Consider the following 27,340-nt stretch of genomic DNA (forward strand, 5'->3'; position numbering starts at 1 on the left):
GAAAGCTTAGGTCTCTGAGCATCTTAGGTTAAATATCTGAGGGACAGAATTTAACCTCTTCATTTTGCAGGTGAGTAAACTGAGGCAAGCTTGCAACATGTAAGCCTAACTCCTCTGGTCATTTTATCATTTGGAGGCCACACAGAAAACGGACCTGCATCAGGCTTTCTACCTTGAGGCATACTACAGGTGAGACATGCTATCACACTGGGAGATGGGAAGAGAAGGAAGAGCCCAAGCAGAGATCAGGGAAAGAATGTTTAGAGAGATGATAAGAGAAACAAATGAGAAGAGATGTTCAAGAAGAAGAAAAGTCACAAGAAAAGAAAAATTTTTGTAACTATGTGAGGTGACGGATATTAACTAGACTTATTGTGGTAATCATTCTGCAATATATACAAATACCAAATCATTATGTTGTACACCTGAAACTAATATAATATTATATGCCAATTATATCTCAATAAAAAAATAAATTAGGGCCGGCCTGGTGGCCTAATGGTTAAGTTTGCAGGCTCTGCTTTGGTGGCCTGGGGTTCGCAGGTTCAGATCGTGAGCACGGACCTACACACCACTCATCAAGCCATGCAGTGGTGGTGTCCCACATACAAAATAGAGGAAGATTGGCACAGATGTTAGCTCAGTGACAATCTTCCTCAAACAAAAAGAGGAAGATCGGCAACACTAATTAACTGGCAGCATAAAATTAATTTTTTTCTTTTTTTGAGGAAGATTAGCCCTGAGCTAACATCTGCTGCCAATCCTCCTCTTTTTACTGAGGAAGACTGGCCCTCAGCTAACATCTGTGCCCATCTTCCTCTACTTTATATGGGGGATGCTTGCCACAGCATGGCTTGACAAGCAGTGCATAGGTCCACACCTGGGATCTGAACCAGTGAACCCAGGGCTGCAGAAGCGGAGCATGCTAACTTAACTGCTGTGCCACTGGGCCGGCCCCCAAAATTAATTAATTAAACGTTCTCTGGTGACGTGTGACAGCAGTTTCAGGACAGCGGGCAGGCCACGCTTGATCTCACAGGAAATTACATTTCAGACATGGTCAGCAAATTGGTAAGGATGCTAACTTTGCTAACTATTGCAACTAATTCTACATTACCCTTCATGACTGAATAGAAACGTCAATACGTTAATCATGGCAAATTGACAAAACAATTTTTAGTCTATTGTATTAAGAAGGGTTCAGCTAAAGAATTAGAACACAAAGCAGATAATGCATGCAAATGGACGCCTTCAGGAGAGGCCTCACTAAAGACAGGTTTTGTGTACATTTGATTTTATAGTATGTCCAGAACACAGCGATTCACCTGAGAATAAAAAATGCATATATGAATGATGACACAGAGACATAGACGAAAGAAAAAGAAAACCTGAAAATCTCTACTGGGCACGATAGAATTCTCCTAGTTTATTTTACACATATTTTTAGCTTTGAATGACATTGTTATGATTTGCTATTGTCAGATAAATTATTATCCAAGTGACTCAACAAATTATATTTGGGCTTTAGTAATTGTCCTTTAATATGAAGGAATTAAACCGTAATCTTACAACAGTCTTAATAATTACTTAATTCCTTTTTGCTATTTATTTCAAATATTGTGCGTGTGATCCTGGTGGTGACATCTAACACTTTCAACTGAACCTTAGTTAATGTCTCACACTAATAGGAATATTTCTGTTCTCCTTTAAACAGCTCTATCATCTACAAACATGGGCAGATTAATTTTCTAATCAAAACATTCTGGGAAACTATTAGGCATGACATTAAACTGTGTTATACTAATTATATTCCCTATGAAAAATTTCTATCTGAACTTACAGAATAAGACCCTAGAGAAAACTTACCAGAGCACAAATTGCTGAAATATGTTTTAAGAAGAATCACATATCCATAGAATAATTTAGCTTTTCATACCTACCTTAAATCAACTCAGTTCTCCACAGTGATTCCTTATGGTAGCAAGATCTTCTTGCCCTTGTTAAACAGATTTTTTTTTTTTTTTAAAAGGTGTTAATGTCTCTGTCAGTGTGTAATATGGCAAAGAAAAGTATTTAGCTCTATGGAAAACATTTGTCCAAAATTAATATTCACTTCTTGCTGGAAAACTCCTCTCATTGAAGAAAAAGAAATAACCAAACCAAAGTAATTGTAATATACCAAGGGAAAGAAAATCATTTAGCAGGGGTCAGACAACATTTTTCCATAAAGGGTCAGCCAGCAAACATTTTAGGCTTTGCAGTCGTATGGTCTCTGCAGCAACCACTCTGCTCCACGGTTGTAGAGCAAAAGCAGCCACAGACAATTGTAAAAGAATGGGTGCAGCTGTATTCCAGTGACATTTTCTTTTTCTTTCCTTTTTTTTTTTTTTTTTTTGAGATTGGCACCTGAGCTAACATCTGTTGCCAATATTGTTTTTTCTTCTTCTTCTTCTTCTTCCCAAGTGGAGTGCACAAACTCAACCACTCAGCCACAGGGCTAGCCCCTAGTGACATTTTTTTTTTTTTTTACAACAAATAGATGGCAGATCAAAACCACAACGAGACACCACTTCACAACCACTAGCATGGCTACATTCAAAAAGTCAGGTAAAAAAATTGTTGGCAAGGATGTGGTGAAACTGGAACCCTTATGCCCTGATGGTGGGAATGCAAAATGGTACAGCCACTTTGGAAAAGTCTGGCAGTTCCTCAAACCTAGTTACCATATGACCCAGCAATTCCTCTCCTGTGCATTGATACAAGAGAAACAAATACTTATGTCCACACAAAAACTTGTACATAAATGTTTATAGCAGCATTATTTATAATAGCACAAAGGTAGAAACAACCCAACTGTCCTTCAACTGATGAATGGATAAACAAATGTGGTATATCCATACAACAGAATGTTACTCAGACTTTCAGGGATATTTGGCAACGTCTGGGGAAATTTTTGGTGACATCTAGTGGGTGATATCTAGTGGGTCAGGAATACTGCTAAACATCCTACAATGCACAGGACAGCCCCCCATAATAAGAATTATCCAGTTCCAAATGTCCATAGTCCTGAAGTTGAGAAACCCTGGTGTAGACTCCTACATTAAATGACTATATCAGTGATCATTCTGTGCATATAATTTGCTTTTTTTTCCATCTAACATTATGTTGTAAAATAACAACAATTTTAACTAAGACAAACAAGTGTGTGGAGAGTGTAGAAAGAGCCATGACCCAAACTGGGTAGGGCAAGCAACACTATTATATCTTGCCATTGAGAGTTTGAAATGAAAGTGCAAAGTCAGTGCTGATGGCCGGATAATTATTCAAATACCATGTCATTAAGTACAAAGTGCTGTAGAATTTGTGTACAGTGAAAGCGGTAAAGTTAAATCAATTAGGCTTGTAATTAAATGGTTCTTGTTTTAATCCACTGACCAGTTGGAAAGCATTCACAAAGAAGTGAATTTGTAATTTAATCCAAAACTGAAAGAGGGAAATGTTGGTTTTCCTTGTTTCCCAGCTCTCTGCCTCTGAACTACTTTACGAGAGAGAAGGGAAATGCATATGGAAAAGAGAGAACAAAAGAAAGTGGAAAGACAATCTGGAGGGGAGAGAAGATATTTTATTATTCAAACTTATAAAGAAATTAAACTTAATGGCATCCTAAAAGGAAATTAATTATTTCTTTTTTCCTTACATGGACTTAATAGCTCATTGTGGTCTCAATGCCAATAAACTAAGATTTTTCTGGAGGAAAAGGAAGAGTTAAGGAACTCACAAGTTCCCATATTTCTGTTAATTTGTGTATTTTGTTAAAAACTTGATATGAAGCATTTCCAATAAACAGAAATGTACAGAAAATAATAAAAGAGACACAAGATACCCACCACTGAGATTAAATATGTGTTAACATTTTGCTAGATTTACTTCGAATCTTTCCTTCTTAAAAAATAAAACATTTACAGACACTTCGATGAGGATTATTTTGGGCTGGTTCCTTTTAAAAACTGCAGACAGGAAAGAAACTCTGAAAAGTAGAATTTACTTACCCTTTGTTAAGGCACATTTACATTTGTAAAGGAAATCTCCATCTGTAAAGGTGTCTCCCTCTCTGCATCAGGAAGGGGGGATGACCTTATCTCTAGAAACTCTTAATGGAGAAGGCAAGGACTTAAGTCTGCATAATAATCTTACTCTTGTTTACCATACTTGTCTGGTAACCTCATGTAGCTGACTCCCCCCACCACCAACATCCTCCTTTGTCTTTGCCTGAAGATGATATTTGGGGTGGTGGCTTCAGCCATTTTGGTGAGTTGCTCAGGTTGCCTGAGCCTCTCCCATATATACATGTTATAAAGTTTTGTGAAGAACCCAGAGTGGATAGAGGAAACGTCTTCCTCCCCTACAGTTTGGGGGACTTGGATGGGATAAAATTTCACTGGCTGTGATGAGGATCAAGGCTGCCCCAGGGAGAGAAGCCCAAGGTGACCTGCCCTATATACTGATCTATATCATCCTAGGGAAGCATAGGATATCCTGACTTAATCTGATCTGATTCTTATCTAAAGTTATAGGACCATCCAATAACCAGATCCCACCTGCACTGATACCATTTTAATGACTTTTTTTTTACCTTTGTCTTGTAAAGAGATAACTCAATACCTATGCCTTAAATTTAGCCCTAACCTCAACCCATGTTTGCAGCTCTTTACTGCCCATGGGTCCTGTCCCAATGCTATCCCATACTATTCTCTGAATAAAAGAGCACTACTGCCAGAACTTGAGAGTACAAGAAATCTTTCTTTCAACTCCTTGACTCACCAAGCCCGCATCAGCTTTAGCTATCAAGTTTCAGTTTTAATTCCTTGCCCCTTCTTCCTCTCTTCTCTGGAAGTAGGTGAAGTTGTTGTACGTATTTCCGTGGTGTTTTTGCAGTGTTATTATACACACACGTATTACATTTATATATATGTCAAAAGTTCAGAAATAGATGAAGTAATTAGTAAAAGTTTATTATGCATACACCAAAAAGACAATTTGCAAACTGAGAACACTCAAAGCAAAACACGGAATGAGACTCAGGGGTATATTGTTAGAAAGCAGCTTATATAGTGAGAAGGCAGTGACTATTTATTCTTCACAGTGATTGGTTATAATATTAGAATTTTCAAAAATGATAGGGAATTGGTTAGCGGTCACTTCATATCAACCCTGGAAAACAGTTAGGCTTGTGATTTCCACAGGCACAAGCAAGAAATGATGCAGGTCAAATTACTCTTGCAAAATAAGCTAAATTAAGCTTTGCCTGTCTGGCACAGACCTCCTAAAACGCTTGGAATTTCCTAAGTGATGACAGCAGTAACACTGTCTTTTGGTATATTAATGAGGAGATTTTCCACCTGATGTTGGGGGCTGGTTGCCAGGAGAACCAACCGTGTGATTGGAGGGTTGGAACTTTCAGTCCTACCCACCTGACCTCTGGGGAGCGGGGAGGGGTTGAAGATTCAATCAATCGCCAATGGCTAATGATTTAATCAATCATGTCAAGTAATGAAGCCTCTATAAAAACTCAAAAGGACAGGGTTTGGAGAGCTTCCGGGTTGTGAACATGTGGAGATTTGGGGAGAATGATGAGCCTAAGAGAGCATGGAAGCTTTAAGCCCTTTCCCTATACCTTGCCCTATGCATCTCTTCCATCTGGCAGTTTCTGAGTCACATCCTTTTATAATAAACTGGTAATCTAGTAAGAAAGATGTCTCTGTGAGTTCTATTAGCGGCTCTAGCAAATTAATCAAACCAAAGGAGGTGGTCGTTGGAACTCTCATCTATAGCCAGTTGGTCAGAAGCATAGGTGACAACCTGGACTTGCTACCCTAGTGTAAAGTGTGTGTGTGGTCAGGGGGATGGGGGGACGGTCTTGTAGGACTTAACCTGTGGGATCTGATGCTATTTCAGGCTAGATAGGGTCAGAATTCAGTTGAAGTATAGGATGCCCAGCTGATGTCTGAGAATTGCCTGGTGGTGTGCAAAAAGACCCTACACAATGAAACCATTTTGTGCTATTACAAGTGTTCAAGGAACATCTTTGTACAAGTATCTTTGGGCTTTTCTAGGGAGACATCTTGATATGGAATTGTTCGGTCATGGGCACATGTACCTTCTCCTTTTCTAGGTATTATTGAGATGCTGTCCCAAGTAGCTGGATCGGTTTTGCACTCCCATCATCTGTGTAGGAATTGCCATATCCCTACATCTTGGCTAAAACTTTGTGACGTGGGACTTTGTAATATTTAGCAATATGATGAGGATAAAATGGTATCTCACAAAATTGCTTGTCATTTAAAAAAAATTGATTGGAGGCGATCAGTCTCTTCCCTTAACTTTTCATAACTTTCTCTCTCATAATCAGTCAAGTGTTGCATGACAATGTTTCAGTCAACGATGGACTGCGTATACGATGTTGGTCCTATAAGATTAGTACCATATACCCTAGCTGTATAGTAGGCTATATCATGTAGGTTTTGTGTAAGTACACTCTATAATGTTCACACAATGACAAAACTGCCTAACGACACATTTCTCAGAACTTATCCCTGCCCTTAAGTGACATAAGACTGTAGTCGTGAAGAGTGAATCCTCACAGGATTTCATTAGTGATTGTCTGGATGCTGGGACTGAGCAGAAATGATAAAGGAAAGAAACATGTTCCTGATTCCAAGCTTCTTAAAGCTTGCCTTTTGTCTCATCCAATTTTGTCCCACCTCTGTGTACCCAGCCGGGCACAAGGTAGCATTTCCAAAATTGTTGACTCAGTGGGGTACACCATCTCCTTTTGGTGGGAGGGAGTCAGAATGAGGGGCAGTGCATGCTGTCATGAGGCTTAAAAAGTAAACACATATAAAATGTACTTCAAAGAATGGAAAACTGAGACAAAGGTATTATTTTCACAGGTTGCAGTTGCGAAGAATTTCTGTGAGAAAAGTGTCAGAGCACTCTATGTGAAGATTGAAAATTAGTTTCAATAGCTTTTGTTTATTTATATTTGGTACCTTCTACATGTCAAGGACATAAGAAAGAAAAGAGCAGCCCTTGACATCAGCGAACCAGCTTGGCACTTAGAGCTAGGCTTCAGTCTTTCAGAAGCTGGCTTGACACTATAGCTAGGAGACGTTGTTCTCCTGAGGGACATAAACAATCTCACAGAACACCAATATCAGACAAAGTCACTCTGGAACTGTGTTGAAGTGAGACAAAACAGGACCACTTCCAATTCTGTCTAAGCACAGACAACAACAAGGACAGCGTGCAAATCACAAAATACCAGACACCCCTGGCTCCACGGCTGCTGCTTCATCAGTTATAGCTTTAGGCTCACTCTTTAGCCTACCTTCTAGATAAGATTTATTAAGATACTCACTCATTGAACTGTCCCCAATTCCTGACAGCACCCAAGTTCACATCAAGCCTTCCCACTCTGCTTCCAAGGAGTCGTCCCAAATCCCCTACCCAAAGCCCAAACCCTTTACGTCCTATCTATCACGCTCTTCCTGAGCAACTCCATGGTTCTCCAGAGGGCACATTCTCAACTCCCCAGGAGAATAACCTCCATTGTTCAATTACAGGTGTTCTTCCTGGTGGTCTTTGGTAAAAGGGGCTTTCACAGACATTTCCAAGAGCTTTACATAAGCTATCTCATTTAAGCCTGACAATACCCATTTGCTTGGTATTACTATCCCCCTTTTGCAGATGGAAATGCAAAGAAAATTAAACATCATCTCCAACATCACATAGCTAGTAAATGACAAAATAAAATTTACATTTGGGTCTAATGGTCATCGAAACATATGGAACTACTTCAAGTTCTCCTGACCTTTCTGTCCTGCTGGAGTTTTCCCTAACATTAGGTGCTCTCTGAGGACAGAGACTGGCACAGAAAGTCTGGTACAGTAAAAACAAATAAACGGTAAAAAAAAAAAAGCTGTAGCATGAAGACTTCCTGGTAACTAAGGCCCATTTTCTGAACCTCTGTGATAATCTGTCCCGAGTTCCTAGTTGTTTCTTGTACCCAAATCACTGCAGCATGTTTACCAGTCTTGGCCCACATCACCTCCTTATAGTCAGAAGATGGATAACTTAAGGAAATAGTTCAAAGGAAAGGATGACTTGGAAAAAAGCACACTAATGAGTGAGAAAACTTCCTTAGCCTTGTAGCTTGACCTTGGGCATACACAACAGACTCTTGCATGGTTTCAGCTCAAGGCCCCTCACTACACGCCCTTGAAAGTTTTTCAACTCTGCTCTTGACCCCTCTTGGCCTTGCTCCTGCCTGGAATGCCGTTTATCTGAGGGTCCCATAAGTCTTTTCTGCCTAGTGAAAATCTGTACATCCTTCTTTTTCCTTTTCCACATCTGCTCCTTCAGATTTATCTCCCCTCTTTGTTCTCAATGAACTTTTACAATAACTGCTTTAATATTTACATTACTTCATTATTTCTGTAAGTTTGTGAACCACAATAGCCTGTGAGCTCCTCTAGGGCGCGGCCCGCGCTTTCTGAATTTTGGCGGACCTGACACCCAAGAGGCGGCACTCAGCAGGCGCTCAGTGAATAGGTCGAAAAAGCATCCTTTTGGAGCGTCGTAGGCGCTGTCGTCACCTCCCGCCTAGCACTCCGCCAAGCACAGATCCTAGAACTACTTTTCCCAGTGACCATCGCACCGGAGCCTCCGAAGACGTGCAAAGAGAGGGTTAGACGGTGATTTCACACACCAGCGCCGCTCAAATGGTGGTGCACAGAGGGTCTCGCCTGCCTTCCAGGTTAGCACGAAGCCGTTCTCCAAACTCCAAATAAACACAGACAAGTGACTTCCTGGTAGGTTCTCTGCACATCCCCAAACGGAATCCTACCCTGTGCCCTTAAGGTGAGCTGTCTGGGCCGCCAAGAGGCTTGAGTGGGGAAATGAACTGACAGCGCAGCCAATCATGTCTCGTTATGCCCGGAAGGGGCGGCTCCCGGGAGTGTCATTGACCAAGGGGCGCGGGATTGGCGGGTCCCAGGCCGTGCGCGGTGGCGGGAGTTTTCGGATGTGTTGGCCGCGGCCCCGGCTGCAGCGGTTGGGCTGAGTCCGGCCGGTGGCGTGGGCGGCGGAACCGAAAAGGCGAGTTCGCCACTGATCCTTGAGCTCCCAGTCTGTGGCTTGCAGAGCGGCTGCCTTCCTTCTGTCTTCCGGAGCTGCGGGGAAGGATGGATCGGCACCGGCCACGGCTGCACCACCCAGCGCAAAGCTCCTCCGCCGGGGCCCCCTGCCCCTCCTCCGCCTTGCCCCGCAGCAGCCGGGAAAGCAAGATGCCGCGCAGGAAGGGCCCCCAGCACCCTCCGCCGCCCGGCGGCCTGGAGGAGCCTGGAGAGAAACGCCCCAAGTTTGTAAGTTATGCCTGGAGCTGGGGTGGGGAGCTCCCGCCTTGCTTGCGGCTGCGGCTCAGTCCTGGCGTACTTAACTTTAGTAAACTGACTGACTTGGCTGACAGCAGAGGGTGGGTCCACAAGGGCCTGGGAGGCTCAATTTTGTTCTAGATTTCCAAAGCTGCCAATCTCTTCTTAGGTTTACGACGACAGGGTCCAATTCTGTTTGACTCCTTTGATAAATACTGATCATTGTGTTGCCCAAATTTCTTCAGGCTAACGTGGAAGGCAGTTCAAATGTGTATGTATTGACGTCACCTAGGTGGACACTGCATTTTTTAAGGGGGACTTCTTCCCACCCTTCTAGCTTCTGACGGTATGAGATGAATCAAAGTGAACTTTCAGGTGATTCTGTTTCTTTTTCTGCTTAATATTTTAATTCAAGAAGAATTTTTTAAGGTACATATAATTTTCCAAGTCGAAACAGCTCGTTTTAAAACTTGGCGGGCCATGTAGTCACTGCTAAAGAATGTTTTGTTTAGATTGGAAAGAAGTCGAAGTATTTGAAACTCGCTGTTCTGTTACTTAGTCACTTTAACACTAAGGGAAGTGCCATAATTAGCGCTTTGTAAATCATTTTGTTGGTATCAGCTTGTAAAAGAATAGGCAGTGATGATTGTTTTGTTGTGTGTGTGTGTAAATAAATCACATAGAGGGTTGATAGATTTGGGGTGAGTCCAACAGAATTGAAAATTTAGTACTGACCTCTCCATTTTCCTTGGGAGTATGGAAAACATGTTTTTTTTAGTCATAGGTGAACTTGTACAGCCTGTGCCTTCTCTAAACAAGTAAAAATTGTTAGGAATTTAAGTCAGGATACACAAATTAAGTGAGTAAAGATTTGTGGATGAGAAGTGAGTTGCTAACAGAAATGATGGTTGAATAAAACTGGGAGCAGAGCTGTGAGATATATCAGAATACTGAAAATGAAGGACAACATGGATTAATTATGCTAAATTGTCAAGATGGCCATAGGAATGGTGAAATTTTGCAGGAGGATCAAATATGTTGTTGATTGTTATCTCGACAGAGCTGAGGAATAAATAAGGCATGGTTAAGTTCACAATAAAGATTCTACCCAATCCGAGAAGCATCCGTGGGGCAGTGACTTTTCTTCCTTTTACAGTCTACTCTCTCGGTTAATAATGTCATTCTATTTTGTGTGTTAAAAAGGTTATCGTAAGGATGAAAAGACATCTAAAAGACTTTTAAGCTCTAAAACTAATAAACATATCTAAAATACTGTTTGTTTTTAGGTAAGGGTCTGCTGTGAGTCATGACTTCATAATTAATTTGGAAGTAATTTGGACCTTTCATAATCTCTGAAACTAATTTAGATTCTTGCTTACATGGTAATTTCTTCAGATATGTTTTCCATTTCACTAATTCTGTCATGAGCTATGTCTAAACTGCTGTTTAACTTGTTCTGAATATTTAGCAATTTTTTATTTCTGTAAGTTCCATTTGCCTCCTTTCAAGTCTGCCTGGTCATTCCTGATAGTTCCTTGTTTCTTATTTTTTTATTTCTTTAGACATTTCCTACTTGGCTCTTCGTGTTCTTTATTTGACAGGTCTGGTGTGTGCCATCTTTGAACTGTCTGCATTGACTCGCACTCGTGGTGGCTTGTCCTTTCCCCCTGTGCTTGTTGATTCTTGTAAGCTCGTTGTTTTATCTTAACCTGTCTTCTAGGAGGCCTAACTGGGGATGCTTTTCTCTGGAGGTGATTTGAGTCTGTTTCCACAAGAAGCCAGGGGGTGGTGCTGATTTGGGGCCACCTCCCTAATGAACTAGGACTTTCAGGGGACCTGGAGTTTCAGGCTTGGCTCTAACTCTCTCCCTGGCCCGAGACTCAGTATCCCAGTCTGAAGGCTGCCTTTTCAGCAGCTGTTCCCACTCAGCCTACTTCTCACTGCTCTTAGTTCCACCGTGGTAACTCTTGTTTTGAGGATGGAGGGTGATCTTTGGAGATCTCATGAGATCTCGGCAGTGCTTCAAAAAGTGATTGTTCTCTAGTTCAGGCTGCTGGACTGCTGGACGTCAAGTCGTTTCTTGGCTTTCTCCTGATTTAGTATGATGTGATGTTAGCCTGAATCTCTTCAGGTTACCTAGTCGTTAGGTCACCTAGTTGCCTGGGGCAGCTGCTTTTGAATGGAACAAGTAACGTATGTATTTTAGGTGTCTGATGTTTGCATATTCTACAAAGCTGCAGGCTGGTAGTGGAACTGAGTGGTAAACCGGCCACTTGCTCCTGTCTTAGTTTAGGAAGGCAGGAGCTCTGTACCCACTGAAATCCTGTTTTACTTGGGGCCTTGATAAAGCAGACAAACAAATCTTTGTTTTTTACTGAATGTATCGTTGTGGGTCTCAAGTTACTTTTGAATTGTGTATAAAGTTTGTAGCATAGAACCTCTATAGATGTGTGTAAATAGTAGAAATTAGTCTATTGTAAATATATGATAGTTTGGCTGCACAGGGAATTAATTGCTTTTGGGCTGTTTGTGAACCAGCCAACTTGACTGCTTGAGTATTGAGATAATTACTGAGGATGATTACTAGGGGACCAGAGGCAACTGGAGGAGGCTGGGAGGACAAGGCAGGTACCTAGGTGAAGACATTGTGAAAGCAGATAGAATTGAGTAGGATCATTAAACTGGGTACCTGCGCTAGGTCACACCCTCGGTACTTGGACCTGAGTCCTATTTGCCTTCTAGGACCAAACAAAACAGTTGTTCTGCTCATCGTGAAAAGCCTTTCAGTGATACTGAGCACTTCATTCCTACGTCTCACTGTTCTTAGAAACACACAGTCCATACTGTGGTGGCCACCAGATCCAGAGTGAGAGCAGGACACGCACCTTCTGCAGAAGTCTCCATCTCTAGGATGTGGGTTAGTCTTTTGAAAGGAGGCCTGTAAATTCTGTGATCCAAGATGATAGAGTAGCTGTTCTTTTTAATTAAGAATATCCTGTAAAAGTTCTCATAGACTTTAGTGTAAATCTTGCATCTGATCTCATGGTTTTCATTGAATAGATTGTTAATTATTGTCTAATTATTTCATTACAGTACCCTCAGTTTTGGTTGTGAGAGATTTTTCACCCTGTCCATTAACATCTGTATATCCACCCTGTTTGGGCATTGCTAGTAATAACAGTTAACCTTTCTGTGTGAGCCAAGCACTGTTCTAGGTGCTTTATAAATATCAACAACCCTATTAGGTAGGTGGTATTATTAGCCTTGTTCGTCAGATGGGAAAATGAGGTACAAAGGTTAAATTGCTTTAGGGTCGCACACCTGCCAGTTGGCGAGGCTGGGACGTGAATGTAGGCAAGCTGGTTCCAGAATACACATCGTTAGTCACTGTCCTGTATTACTCTCCCATGCTGTTGGCAGTTTTCATCTTTACTACTGCTTTTCTTATTCAGGAACCATGAACAATGGTTAGGAGTGCCTTTAATGAATATAGAATTCCTGATTTCCTGCTGATAGGCAGGTTGTTGGGTGGGAAGAGGTATCAAATTGGAGAACTTTTGTTGTTTGTGCTAGGAACTTGAGGAGAGTTGAAATCAGAGTAAACCCTGAGATTAGAGCATGCTCACCTAATTGCTTTGGGTTTATTTGGAGGCAGGTGTGGTAGGCTGGATAATGAACCCCCAAAAGACATTCACGTCTTAATGTCCAGGACCTGTGAATGTTACCTTACATGGCAGAAAAGGACACTGCAGGGATGATTAAGTTAAGGCTTTGTAAGAGGGAGGTGTAGGGGGATTTGATTACAAAAGAGAAGGCATGTGACTACAAGGCAGATTTTAGTGATGCAACCGCAAGTCAAAGAATGCTGGCAGCTGTCAGAAGTTGGAAGAGGCAAGGAACTGTTTTCTCCCAGAGCCTGCAGAGGGACACTGGCCCTTCTGATATCTTGATTTCAGCCCAGTGACACTGATTTCAGACTTCTGGCCTGCAAAACTGAGACGATAAATTTCTGCTGTTTTAAACCCTCAAATTTGTGGTAATTTGTTATGGCAGTTCTATGAAATGAACACAGCAGCTACAGCGATGAGGATGACCACATGCAAGGGTTTGGTTTAACAGTTTATAAATGGATGTTGTGGGAGAACCATCAGATTCATTCACATCTCTTCCTGTGGTATCATTTTATTTTGGAAGGTTTGTGATTTGGGGGGGATGTAAGATAACCACAGCTTGGTCCTCTGGAATAACAACTAGAACCGTCATTCATCTTGGTGTGCTGCATCGTTTTCATAGTTGCTAGAAAGCTGAGGAAAGATGGAGGTGATTTTTGTATGCTCTTTTTTGAATTTATTTCTTAAGTCTGTAGCTGAAGTGATGTTTTTAGTTGTCCTAGAGGTAAACTGGGACGAATTGGAGATGATGTTCTAAATTGAAGGCATTAGGCACCTGAGTTTTATTCATGTCAAAATTCCACCTAACCCATCAGACATTGAAAGAAGCTTTCCTAAGGTAAAATCATTTTATTCAGGGCAGTCTTCTAAGTAAATTGCTCTGAATTGTCCCAGACTTTCTTTCCTTTCTCTTTCCTAACAGAGAAAATAAATTTTTTTTCCTTGGTTAATATATGACTTATCAAAAGAAAATATATCAGGTGGATTTTGGGGAGTACATTTACTGCTGAAAATAGATGATACATAGTATTTATTATTTCTGCATTGCTCTGGATCTTTTCTTTGTGGGTAAAAAAGGGTGGGAACAAGGATGATTGTTTCAGATTTAGAGCAAAGCTTAATTGCTTTTTTTCAAAGACTCATGTCTTTAATTATGAAGCAAGCCAACTGACATACATTTATTATGCTGTGAAACCTTGCATCTCATCTAGTCTGTCTTGTAGCAATTGCTTCTGAACAGATGTTACCTGAAACACCTTTGTGCAGTTGGTAGAATGCTAAAATTTGTCATGCTTTTATTATTGTTGTCTTGAATTAACTCTATTTTATGGCATAACTTTATTGCTGTGTCCTAGAATCTTTATATATTTATTGCCTTATAAATTGGATTTAAAATTGGCTTTTTATATAGAATATAAATTAACATGTGTATAACTTGTTTATGCTTGCAGAATAATACAAGAGAAAACTGCTACGTATTACACTAATGTAATTGTCTTTAACTCAGCACATAGTATCCTCCGAACTAGGAATGAAATGAACGCTACAGAATATGCTTACTATTACACTCTGCTTATTTATCTCAGAAACTAATTTGACTTTTAGATCTATAAAATATAGATTAAGCGTAACCTTTTACTTCATGGGATATTAAAGATCAAAGCATGAGCTTTCTTTGAACAGAATCTACAAAGGTAACTTTTCTCTCAGTAGCAGCAGGGTGGCGTTGAAATACCTTACCATTGGGGTAATTTTCTCAAATAGCAAATCCAATAATCATTATTAAATTAGGGGAGAATTTAAGAGTTTCAGTAAGTTAAGTTTGGTGTTGGGATATTCAAGTTACTAGCTAATTAATGTAAACTATTTGGAAATGCTTGTTATAGGTTTTATTTTTCAAAAGACCCACCACCATCCTGTCTTACACTTTTTTGTAGAAAAGGCATGAATAACATTTATGAACAGCGACTTGTATCACTTTTGGGGCTTGAATCCTAGCTGTATGAACTTGGGCAAGTTACTAAACCTCTCTGTGCCTCCATTTCCTTGTGTTTAAAACAGGGTTGTTGAGAAGATTAAAAGTTAATGTGATGGTCCTGGAATAGTACCTGGCTCATTGTAACCTCTACGTAAAGATTTACCATTTATAAGGGTTGTTGTCTTTGTTGTTATCATTTGTAGTAATAGTTGTAGTATAATTGTTGTCTATATTTTAGGGCACTGGGGATATTACCTTGGATGTTTGAATAACCTTCTTATCCTGGGAAAATTTTAGTTGGTCCAGGCTTTTTCCTCATGGTGTGGCAGAGGCAGAGTCATTGTGTTCTCAGTTCTTGTCCTGGCATGCCATGTGCCATTCAGATTGATGCAGAGTTCTGATTCTGATGACTGCATGGTCAGAGCAAGTTTCTGAAGCTTTCTGAGGGGTTAGTTCTTTCTTTGTAAAATGAGGATCAGGCAGCTATGAAACTTATGTACAAATGAAAGTTACAGAAAGAAACCTACAAAGGAAACAACCTCTAACTTAGAAAAAAAATTCATGTGATACTCGTGTGGACTTGAATGATAATAAAAATAATGTGACTTATATATTCATAGATATAAAACTAAGTATAACTCTTTATGCTCATGGCTCTTTTACAACTATAAAACCAAAACAGATTTACATATAAAATTCAAAACAAGACTATAAATCCAATAAAATTCAAATTAACAACAACATTAATTTAATGTGATTGATGATGTTTAGCTGAAATGAAGTCATCATTGTTGGATTTAGTAGTAGAAAGATATGTGTGTGGTTTGCTGTTTTCCTTTATGTCATCTTGACTCTGAGATGGAGATGGAATCTCGGAGGCTGAGGAAACTAAGTATAGACTGACGCATCCAAAGACCAAGCCCCACACTGGTGGTAGAGGCCTGTCATTGAACATTGAACATTTCTGTCTTTTTCACAGGTCTTGACTTTAGGCTCTGAGTGAAGCAGTTAACTCTTATACATCTGTTTATAATAAAAAGAAAATAGCCATAGGTAAACATTTTTTTGGGAAATTGTATAAAACTGTTGAAAAAGAGCAGAAAGAACTGGAGCCAATACTATCAGCATCTGTATTCCTTTTTCTCTTGAAATTTCACTTTCCATAGCTGTGGGCACGTGGTTCCTTAAGGAGTGTCATTTTAGAATTATGAACAGCGTTTTGGAACTGAATTCTCCCCATGTGGAAGAGCTTGTGAAAACCTATGTGGTATGATGTTGCTGTTGTTTGGCTTTCTTCTGACACCGTATTGGCAGTACCCACAAATGCAAGTGTGGTCAACAAAAGTGCCTGATGGAACATAGAGCGGTTATTCAGATTGTCCAGAATATGTTTACTTTACTTCTCATGTTTACGATAATCTTGGAAAAATACAAAATTTAATAAGTCTTATAAAAATGAAGAGTCTGTGGAAGGACCCTGCAGATCTCAGTTTGAGGAACCTGGAGATGACTTATGTCAGGAAGTTAGAAGAGCACTTGAATGAGGCGAAGGTTTTGCACCTTTAGTCCTTTGTCTAGTGATGAGCTGAAAGTGATTAGTAGGAATTTATCAGTAGTGAAGGATGCATACAACATGCTTCAAAACGGTTTATTTCTAAATAGTTTTCTAAGGGTAAACGTTTCCCTTGCAATCCTTAAAAAATATATTGTATCGTAACGAAGAGGTATAGAATGTCATGTATTGCTCACCAATAACCTTCGGAAAGGAAGCATCATAAATTCCATTGAAATGTCCATTTCCTCCCGTCATGTCTATATCTCCTTCTAATCTTTGCCTTCATTTCCTTGAGGTAAGGGTTTACAGGGCTTTTAAAAAATTTTAAAATTTTGGTTAGTGTTTTTTTTTGGGGGGGGCGGTGGGAATTCCTATTTATATTTGTCTCTCTTCCCTAAAAACAGATCCGTTAATGGAATTAATACCCACTAACTTTCTAATCTCTCCATCTTTGAGCATCATAGTCCATCTTAAATACCAGAAAGGAATGGGGGACTAGGATTTAATGTATCAAGTATGTACTAAGGGCATTCTGTGTGCTGAGGGGCTTGGGGTATACCCAGGTAGCTATGGTCCAAGTCAGATCTTCACGGTTAAAGATGGCTAAATACCTCTTCGTTTCTCTCCAAGGAAATGATTCCTAATTCTAGGTCATTCTGAAAGTTAAAAAAAAAAAGTGGGTACTTCTTTTGGAGTTATGGTGTAGAATTTCTGGAAACTCTTAGTAAGATACATAGATTAGTCTAATTGTAAGATCCATAATATTGCATTTATTTGGCTAATTTTATTATGAAGTAACTTCCCAAGATGTGGAGAGTTTATCCTGTAATTGCTGCATTTTCCTGTTTATTTGTCATAAAATGAAACTTTGTATCATTCAGTTTTTAACTAGGATTTGCAAATTGGTGACATTAATTATGGACTGTACTATAGTATTAAACTGTTTTTGTTTATCAAACCCTTCGATAGAATGCAATTCATGATGACAATTACAATTCATTTCTAATGAAAAATTTGACAGTCTGAGAAATGAACATGAAAAATAGAACGCATATAATATGCATTCAGAAATTCAATGTGACAGTTTCATTTCCTTCTAAAAGATGACGGTCTCCAATTAAAACCATGTTCTAACTTCACTCAGCCTCTCTTCTGAGGTATTATTTTGCTCTTATTGATATGTTATCTTGAACATGCTTTCAGTTGCTTTATGCAAGTGTCTGTAAACTTTTGAAAGTCACTTTCTCGGAGGGGCCTGATACAGGCTTGAGCTTACAGCAGGAATTTGAATGCTTGGCTAATTGAAAGTCTATGCAAAATTACTCTTGTAACCTTACACCGCCTGGTTCATTACTCTGTTCATGATTAATTTAAATTTAAATGTTATTAATATACTCTAAATGTCTATTTCTTTTTTGTAAAAGATTTCAGTGGTAGTGGGCAAGAGCAGATAAAGACTACCAGAAATATATCTGGGTCACTGGAGAACTGAGCCTGCCAACTCAAGCTCCTCCAGGGCCTGGCAGTGTGGCTTTAGAATCCCACCCCTAACCACTGTGAGAAAAAGGGCTTGGGCTGGATTCAAATATGGCTATATATCCTTGGGCAAACAATTAACTTCTGTGCCTCAGTTTTCCTGTCTGTAAAATGGAATAGATAATCGCAGTATCTACGTTTATAGATTGTTGTGAGGATTAGTTGAGGCAATGCATGTTACAGTAGCTTGGGCACAGTGCCTAGCAGTTAATACATGACAGCTATTATTAATTTTATTCTTTTGATTCTCAGACTCCAAAGTAGAGGAGATCCCATTTCTGTAGTGTTGAGCTCTCTAGGCCTGGTCATCTTGAAGGGTCTGTGATGGGATCTTGGTTATTGACAGCCTTTTGACCTTTCTTCTCCTGCTTCCCACCCCCCTCCCTCCTCATTCCTCCGTTCCTGCTGGACCCCTGCATTGTTTCCAGGGACCTGACTTTAATTAAAGTGGGGAACACACCAAGAGGTTTGGTCCCTGGATGTATTCCTCTCCTTTTGTTTTATCCAGACCTCCAGGGCCTTGACCTTGCCTCTCTTTCTTTCTGTCAGCCTCCTGCTGACAACATTTGCTCCACACTAAACCCACACTCCACAAATATAACCCTGGACCTCCTTTTGAATGGGATGCCTTCACATTCCTCACCTCCTCCAACCTAAGGTAGAGTATAAATAAATAATAGAACCTCTGGCCTCTTGTCCAGTTGCCTCAGCTTGCCAAGCGTGGTGCAACCTGATGGGCTTCTTTGTGGCTTAACCGGACCGCTGCTTCCTGGTGGAAACCCCTCCCAGCTGCATGAACTGATGGCCTTAGACTATCGCCTCCCAGATTAGCTGGCTCCTCAAAGCTGCTGGATAATAATCCTCATCAAAATAGCTACATTTATTCAGCTCTCACAGTGGGCTGGGCTCTGTTTTAATCACTTAATCCTCACACAATGCTTTGAAGTAGGTACTCTCACCCTCCTTGTGTTGCACATGGTGAGGCTGAGACGAGGGAGAGGTTTGGGAACTTTCCCGAGGTGCCGCAGCTGGGAATAGAGAATGATGGATATGAACGCAGCCAGTCTGGCTCTAGAGCCCTCGCTTTGAATTAACTCTTTGGTTGCCTCCTTTTCCATTTTTCTCAGCATTTATGCTAAACCGTTATCCTTCTCTTGACCTCCTCTATGGGCCTGATTTCTTTTTGTTGTAGTGTAAATAGTTTTTTAAATTGACAAAGTAATGTATGCATCTCTTAAAAAGCCCAACAATGTAAGAGTACAGAGTGAAATTCACTAAGACTCTTCCATCCCAGACCACCAATTCAGCTTTTTCCGATGCAGAGGCAATGATGAGTTTTATGATTTTCCTTTGTATGCTTTAGTGATATTCTGTGTGTATATGTAAAGCACCTGCTTTGTACCCACACGGGAACACAGCATGGCATGCTTAAGAGATCTTAAGAGATGGTTACCCCTGACACTCACCTTGACACCTTCAGAGAGAAAATAAAGGCTGTATTACTTGAATCTGCTCAATTTCCTGCTATTACAGCTGTAATCTTCTATATCTGCAACTACTCTTCTTCCTTTCTGCTCCAATATCCACAGAAGAAATGTCTGCTTTCCTGTTTAAGGCTAGTTCCTTGACCATTGTACTTGACCCAACCCCATTCCATGGCGAATGTTTCACTCTTTACTGGTTCCATCCCATAGAATGTTCAAACATCTTCCTTTATGAAAGAAAAAGCAGGAGCAAAACCAACAACCTCCCTCTCCAAGTTTCCCTTGACCCATCGCACCCTCTGAATACTCTGCTCACCCTCCTTACTTTATAGCCAGATTCTGTGAATTAGTTGTTTTCATTTATTCAGTAAATATTTGAATGCCCTTTCTGCCACAGTACAGGTGGGTACAGTTTGGTCCTTGACTTCAAGAGGCTCGCCTTCAGTCTGGTGTGGAGAAAAGACGTGTGAACCAACAAGCATGAAGTGCTCCCGGGGAGTCCATGTTGTAGAATCTTTAAGAACTCAGGCTCTGGAGTTAACCTGTATTTGATACCTGCGTGACCTTGGAAAATTACTTTGTTTTTTGTTTTGCTTCTTCGTTTACGAAATGGGAGTGATGGTACCTATATTATAGCTTAGATATGATGATTCCGTGTGTTGTAATGGGGGTTAACACAGATAATAGTAAACAGCTCTTAGCTTGTTGCTGCTGCTACGATGGCATCGTGAAATGATAGAGTGCGCTCACAAAGCAGGGATTCGGTCAGCTCCCGTTGGTTCCTACACCTTGTCTTTGCTTCTGTCGTTGCACTGAAATTGCTTTGGCAGATCAACAACTGCCAACCTCGTGGCTGATTTGCAAGCTTCATCTTACTTGACTTCTTCCAGGTGTTAGCACTGACCCCTCACTTCTTGAAGCCTTTGCTATGACGCGTTCTTCACTTCTAATCTTTGCTCATCCCCCTTCCTACCCTCTTAAATTATTGTTCCCAGAGACTGTCTCTTTGATCTGTTACTCGTTTTACTTTGTACCTCCTTCCAGCATGAGCTCATCCATTTCTTTAGCTTTTACCACCACCTAGGTCAGTGCTGTTCTATAGAACTCTCTGTGATGATGGAAATGTTCTGTTCTGCTGTGTCCAATTTGATAGTCACCGGCCACATGTGGCTAATGTTACCAAAGGGCTGAATTTTTACTTTGATTTAACTTGAATTAACTTAAATAGCCATATGTGGTTAGTGGCTAATGACGGACTTTGGCCCACATTCATGTTTCAAGCGACTGCCTGTGGCCCTCAGAGTCTTCACCTGTATGCCAGACTGCCTTCCAATGATGTGATGATTTACTCCTGCTGGATAACATGCACATCTTATTCCAGCAAAGATGATACAGTTTCATAGCCTCTGAAGCTGCCCTCAATGGTAGGTTTATGAGCAAAACAACATCAGTGATGACAGAAACAGGTATGGGATCACACCTGTTAGAATGGCTGTCATCAAGAGGACAAGAGAGAACAAGTGTTAGGGAGGATGTGAAGAAAAGTGAACCCTTCTGCACTGTTGGTAGGAATGTAAATTGGTTCAGCCCCTATGGAAAACAGTATGGAGGTTCTTCAAAAAATTAAAACTAGAAATAGCGTATGATCCAACAATCCCAGTTCTGGGTATATATCCAAAGGAAATGAAAATTGGATCTCAAAAAGATATCTGCACTCCTGTATTTATTGCAGTGGTATTCACAATAGCCAAGACATGGAAACCACCTAAATGTCTGTCAACAGATGAATGGATGAACAAGAGGTGGTACATAGTACAGTGTAATATTATTTAGCCACAAGAAAGAAGGGCACCTTGGTATTTGTGACAACATGAATGGACCTTGAGGGCATTATGCGAAAGTGAGATAAGCCAAACAGAGAAAGACAAATACTGTATGACATTCCTTGTATATGGAATCTAAAAAGGCTGAGCTCGTGGAAACAGAGTAGAATGGTGGTTACCAGAGGCTGGAGGGTCAGGGAATTGGGGAGATGTTGTTAAAGGTTACAAAGTTACAACTAGATGATAAATAGGTTCTGGAGATGGTGACTCTAGTCAACAGTACTGTCTTATATATTTCAAAGTTGTGAAGAGACTAGATCTTAAATGTTTTCACCACAAAAAAGAAATGATAATTGTGTCATGTGATAGAGATTTTAGCTAAAGCTACAGTGGCAATCATATTGCAATAAGTAAATGTATCAAACCAATACATTGTACATCTTAACCTGACACAGTGTTATATGTAAATTATATCTCAATAGTAATAAAGAAATAGATATGAGAGAGTTATCTTCATATTCTTGCAAGATCTGCAGTCCTCAGTAATTTGCGTTAGGTTATTAGGATCATTGGGTGCCTTCCCAAGCCTGTCTCTGTCAGCTGCTGACCTCCCCGTAACCTTTGTCAACTTGTTTTATTAGTGTGCTTCAATGGTGTGGTGATCAACATGAAACTATGTATTTTTAGAAGTCCTTTACAAATATACTTGGGTTATTGCTACAGTCATTGTTGAAGTCTCCTTTGGCATTGTTGGAAGATTGCCAAGGGCAAGTTAGGCTGCAGTTGCTTGACCTTGCAGCTTGATTAAAGAAACTGGTGTGTTCAAAACCTAACTTGTGAAATAAAATGCTATGTGTTGGAATTTCACCGTGTCGTAATATGACCGAGCGCAAGGTTGGTGCAATATTGAGCTGCTCTGGATCTAACCCATTCAAGGAATTCTCTCCCCAAGTTCCTTTGGATGACAACTGCAATGAAAAGTGTTAAGGTGAGGAATCCGTGTATTTCAGTTTGTGTAGCCCTGGCAGGACAGTTATTTATATTATTTTTTGAATCACCAAAAAGAGAAAATAAGTGACCCAGGTTACTTAATTTTTCCTCTAGAACCTACTGGATTATGAACTCCTTCATGGCAGATGGTGTGTTTGATAGTCCTTTATATGCCAGGCCTGGCGTGATATCTTGTTAGTTTAGATACTCAATCACTATATCCTGCTTGGTTAATATTTCCAAAAGAGATGTGAAATGTAATCCACATTTTTTTTTTTGTTTTGAGCAAGATTAGCCTTGAGCTAACTGCTACCAACCCTCCTCTTTTTGCTGAGGAAGACTGGCCCTGAGCTAACATCCATGCCCGTCTTCCTCTACTGTATACGTGGGACACCTACCACAGCATGGCTTTTGCCAAGTGGTGCCATGTCCGCACCTGGGATCCGAACTGGTGAACCCCGGACCGCCGAGAAGCGGAACGTGCGAACTTAATCGCTGCGCCACCGGGCCGGCCCCTGTAATCCACATTTTATGCTTAGTACTAGGACTCATGTAACAGCTGGAATTGTGCTCTTTTTCTCCCTTTTTTAGATAGTAGCTTTGTAAATATGCAGTAAACCTTTTGACTCATTTTCAGTGACAAACCAATTTAGAGGGTAGTAATAAAAAGTGGTAATCAAATTATGCAAGAAAACTTAGTGGTGATTTAGTTGTTTAAAAAAGAGTTCAAATTTTATCAATAATTTAAAAATGAAATTTTCTTTAATTAGCTATTGCTCTGTAATTAATTTCTTACTTGAGTGGGTTTCTTTTTGAATGACATGTTGGATGTGGATATTTTTGTGCCTTATGTTTTAGTTTGAATTGGGAGGGCATGGTTTATCAGACTTGTATGTACTAAAGCTTAAATCCTGCAAATAAGAAATAAAAAAACTATTCCTTACATTTCTATTATGTGCATGAGAGAGCAACTGTAAAAAAATAAAGGGGGAAACTCTCTAGCAAAACATACATTCTTGTTAGTATTAGTCAGTTTATGGAAATTAAATTTCCTCCATCCCCACCTTCTTATAATCACTCACCTGAACTTTTTTTTTTGTTTCGGTGAGGAAGATTCACCCTGGGCTAACATCTGTTGCCACTCTTCCTCTTCTTTTGCTTGAGGAAGATTAGCCCTGAGCTAACATCTGTGCCAGTCTTCCTATATTTTGTATGTGGGATGCCTTCACAGCATGGCTTGCTTGATGAATGGAGTATGTCCGCACCCAGAATCAGAACCTGTGCACCCAGGCTGCCAAAGTGGAGCTTGCAGAACTTTAACCACTCAGACACAGGGCCGGTCTCTCACCTGAACTTATTGTTTTTTTGGTGAGGAAGATTGACCCTGAGCTAATATTTGTTGCCAATCTTCCACTTTTTGCTTGAGGAAGAGTGTCTGTGAGCTAATGTCTGTGCCAATCTTCCTCTAATTTTTTGTATGTGGGATACCACCACAGCATGGCTTGATGAACAGTGTGGAGGTCCATGCCAAGGATCTGTTCCTGAGAAGCCCGGGCCACCAAAGCGGAGTGTGAACTTAACCACTGTGCCACTGGGCCAGCCCCCTCACCTGAACTTCTAAGATAGGATTTTGTAGTCGGTGTTGTAACACTTAATAATCATCCAGTTGGAGTTATGCTCATTTTTCTAAGATTTCATTTTCAAATGTATTGTCCCGTAAACAGCTCAGAAATGGCTTCGTTTCCACTGGAAGTCTTCCTCCCTAGGTTTGTTAACAGAAACTGTCCCGTGGAGCAGGGGGCACTGAGCGAAAGGAAGGGGAATGAGCCTGGGTTTTGGAATCACAGTCAGCAAGGTTCCACTCCCAGCCAGGCCGCTCAGTCAGCTCTGGCAAATCACTTGTGTGACACTTATTTTCCTGATCTCTGAGATGGGGATAATGGCTAATTTATAGGATTGTTGGATGTATTTGTAATTATGGTAAGTCCTCAGTAAGTGGTGGTAGTGATGATGATGAGGCAGGTTATGTCATATGGGTACCTAGGGACCCACTTTGCAATTGGGTTCGGTCTCAGTTGAGGTCTTTCTTGGCTTGAAGGAACAGACCCCACCGCCCATCCCCCCTTGCAATATCTAGTTTAAGCTTGGAAAAGACAATTGTAATGACACACAGGGGTGTTTCCAGGGATCAAGCACAGTAAGTGTAGCTAGGCCTTGCAAGGGATTGGAAGTGAGAACTGAAAGCTGGCAGCTTCTCTGAGCTGTCTCTTAGTGGTCATACAGTCTCGTTTTGCTTCTCACTAGGCATTTCCTCCACTCTTGTATCTCTGTGTAGTGTGGCTTCTACTGCTTTGATCTCACACAGCCCAGCCCAGAGCCTCAGTTCCAGATATACATGTATGCTCTTGGTCCATGTAAGAGCAGATCCTGGTTCTCATCTCTGAATCCCAAATCTAGATTACTGGGAGAGTGAGGATTTGCTTGGCGCTGCATGGGTTTAAGTGTTGAGTTCTGTTCACATCAGCTGGCGCCAGAGCTGGCTCACAAAGAACAATGAAGACTGCTGGTCCCCCATGACATAGAGAAGAGCTTGTGTGCACGAGTCAGATAAATGACATGTGTCTACCGTATCTACCAGTGTACGTCTTTGGAGATTCCTTGGTGACAGTCATGGTAGTAGAAGACTGAGTTCATAATAGTTTGCCCAATTTAGTGGTTTCTAACCCTGGTTGCACATTAGAGTCACCCTGGGGGAGCTTTAAAAGCACTTATGGCAGGTCCCACCTTTGGGTATTCTGATACAGTTGGTTTGGGGTGCTACTCAGGAATCTGTAGTAGGAAAAGCAAACAAAAGGTCTTCAGGTGATTCTCATGTGTAGTCAGATTCAGAACCACTGGCCTAAAATGTTCCCTGCACTGTGGTAGGTCTAGGGTCTCAAAGATGAGGGAAAAAAGATCCTTACCAAGTTTGAAAAAAAAAAGATGTAAACATAACTGTAAGACAGTCATCAGTGACCCAAGGGAATTATAAACAAAAGAGCTATGGGTGGACAGAGGTAGGATCATCATTTCTTTTTTCTTGAGGAAGATAAGCCCTGAGCTAACATCCACTGCCAATCATCCTCTTTTTGCTGAGGAAGACTGGCCCTGAGCTAACATCCGTGCCCATCTTCCTCTACTTTATATTCGGGATGCCTGCCACAGCATGGCTTGATGAGTAGTGCGTAGGTCCATGCCCGGGATCTGAACCAGTGAACCCTGGACTGCTGAAGCGGAATGCATGGACTTAACTGCTGTGCCACTGGGCTGGCCCCGGGATCATCATTTCTTGATGGTACTCAAGGTTAACCCACCCTTACTATAAATTTATATGTGCAATACATACTTTGTCTGCTTCCCTCACATCTCATTCACCCTTCTAGCTGTCAGTCTCCTGAGGCCCAGGTGACATGCTGGCTCTAGGGATGGCGTTGGGAAACTGCCACTGCTTGGAGTTCTCAGCCCCAAGATCTCAGGCCCAAAGAAAAATGACAGCATGTGAAAGCCCCAGCAGCTGACATGCAGCAAAATGGAGCTGCTGGCAAAGTGACCATGACAAAAATCTGTGCTCACAAGGAGCCCAAGCCCAGTGGTGGAGACCTGCACACATTTACATCAATTACAAATGGATTTAAGTGGATTAGAGAATGATTATAGGGCCCCAGGGGAGGAGGCTGTCAAGGGGGACCTTGAGGAGAATGATGATGACCTGAACCAAGGTGACACTTGTGGGGATGTTAGTGGGGAAGGAAGGGGACCAGTGTTTATCAAAGCCTCCTCACCACCAGGTGTCCTAGGTTGTGTGTTTACTTGGCCTTCTAATTAAGGCTCCTAATAAGCCTATGATGGCAGATGATTTCTATTCTTCTGGTACAGATAAGGAAACAGGCTCAGAGTTTAAGTGCCCAAGGTCACACAACTGATCAATATCAGAGCTGGATTCCAATCCAGGTGAGTTTGATCCTAGAACCCAGGCTGTTTGCCTCTGCCTGGTAAATGCAAGGTAGTATATAAGGCTCTCACAGAAGAGGCATGCTTGATGTGGGAGAAGCTAGAGAGTCTTCCAGAAGCTAATGGCATTTGAAAGGTGAGTAGGTGGATGAGCAGGGTAACAGGAACAGGCTGAGCCCAGGTACAGAGAGGGAAGGGACAGGGGTAGTGTCTCTATCAGACCCCAGACAGGAAATAGAAAGCTTGGTAGGTTGGTTGAACGTGGGGACTGCTTACAAAAGTATTGAAAGGGAAAGGGCAGAAAGGAGATGCTGTCTGAGAGGGTCCCTGTGGCTGTGCTCAGATAGCTGTGGGCCACTATTCCATTTGTGTCAGACCCTGAGGGAGGACGCCCTGGGGCTGCCGCTCAGACTTCTGAGGGGCCTGAGGGATTATGTAGGAATTAAACTGTTGTAATTAGAATTTTTTCTCACCTTCTTTTCTTCAAACGTGCTGGGTTATTCCCTCCACCCCCTCAGACTACTTCTATATTTAAAAAATTGGTTTTGTTAATGCAGTAGAATTAACTGAGTTGGTCCAAAAATTGCCTTTGTGGGCTTTACAGTGTTTTGGGAGTATTTCTAATACTTTCTGGTCAATGACTCCTTGTAGCAAAACCAAGTCAGCCGCTTAAAGGGCTCTGAAGGAAATGGTTATTTGAGAACAGACCTGTTTCCTTCTCTGCTGTGTATGTTGTATAATGTGCAGATTCAACTATTACTTATTGTTTAAGTTGATTATTTATAACTTGTTTTATACTGAAGCATTTGTGCCTATTTCATTAGAAGAATAAAAGCCCATGTCCTTAGGCCTGGGGCTTATCTGTCTCCTTCCTTTTCTCTG

The 27,340-nt window shown here is 41.0% G+C and overlaps 1 protein-coding gene across 1 annotated transcript in view; it reads left to right on the top strand.

Moving 5' to 3' along the window:
- The first annotated feature begins 9,206 nt into the window (after positions 1–9,206).
- The window catches only part of DIAPH3 (diaphanous related formin 3), a 482,479-nt gene continuing 464,345 nt past the window's right edge, over positions 9,207–27,340 (top strand). The window contains exon 1 of the mRNA XM_046664521.1: positions 9,207–9,422. Within this exon, the coding sequence (XP_046520477.1) occupies positions 9,243–9,422 (180 nt within the window). The 5' untranslated portion in view covers positions 9,207–9,242. The remainder of the gene's footprint in view (positions 9,423–27,340) is intronic.

This window comes from Equus quagga, chromosome 6, assembly GCF_021613505.1.
Source record: "Equus quagga isolate Etosha38 chromosome 6, UCLA_HA_Equagga_1.0, whole genome shotgun sequence".
Lineage (NCBI taxonomy): Eukaryota > Metazoa > Chordata > Mammalia > Perissodactyla > Equidae > Equus > Equus quagga.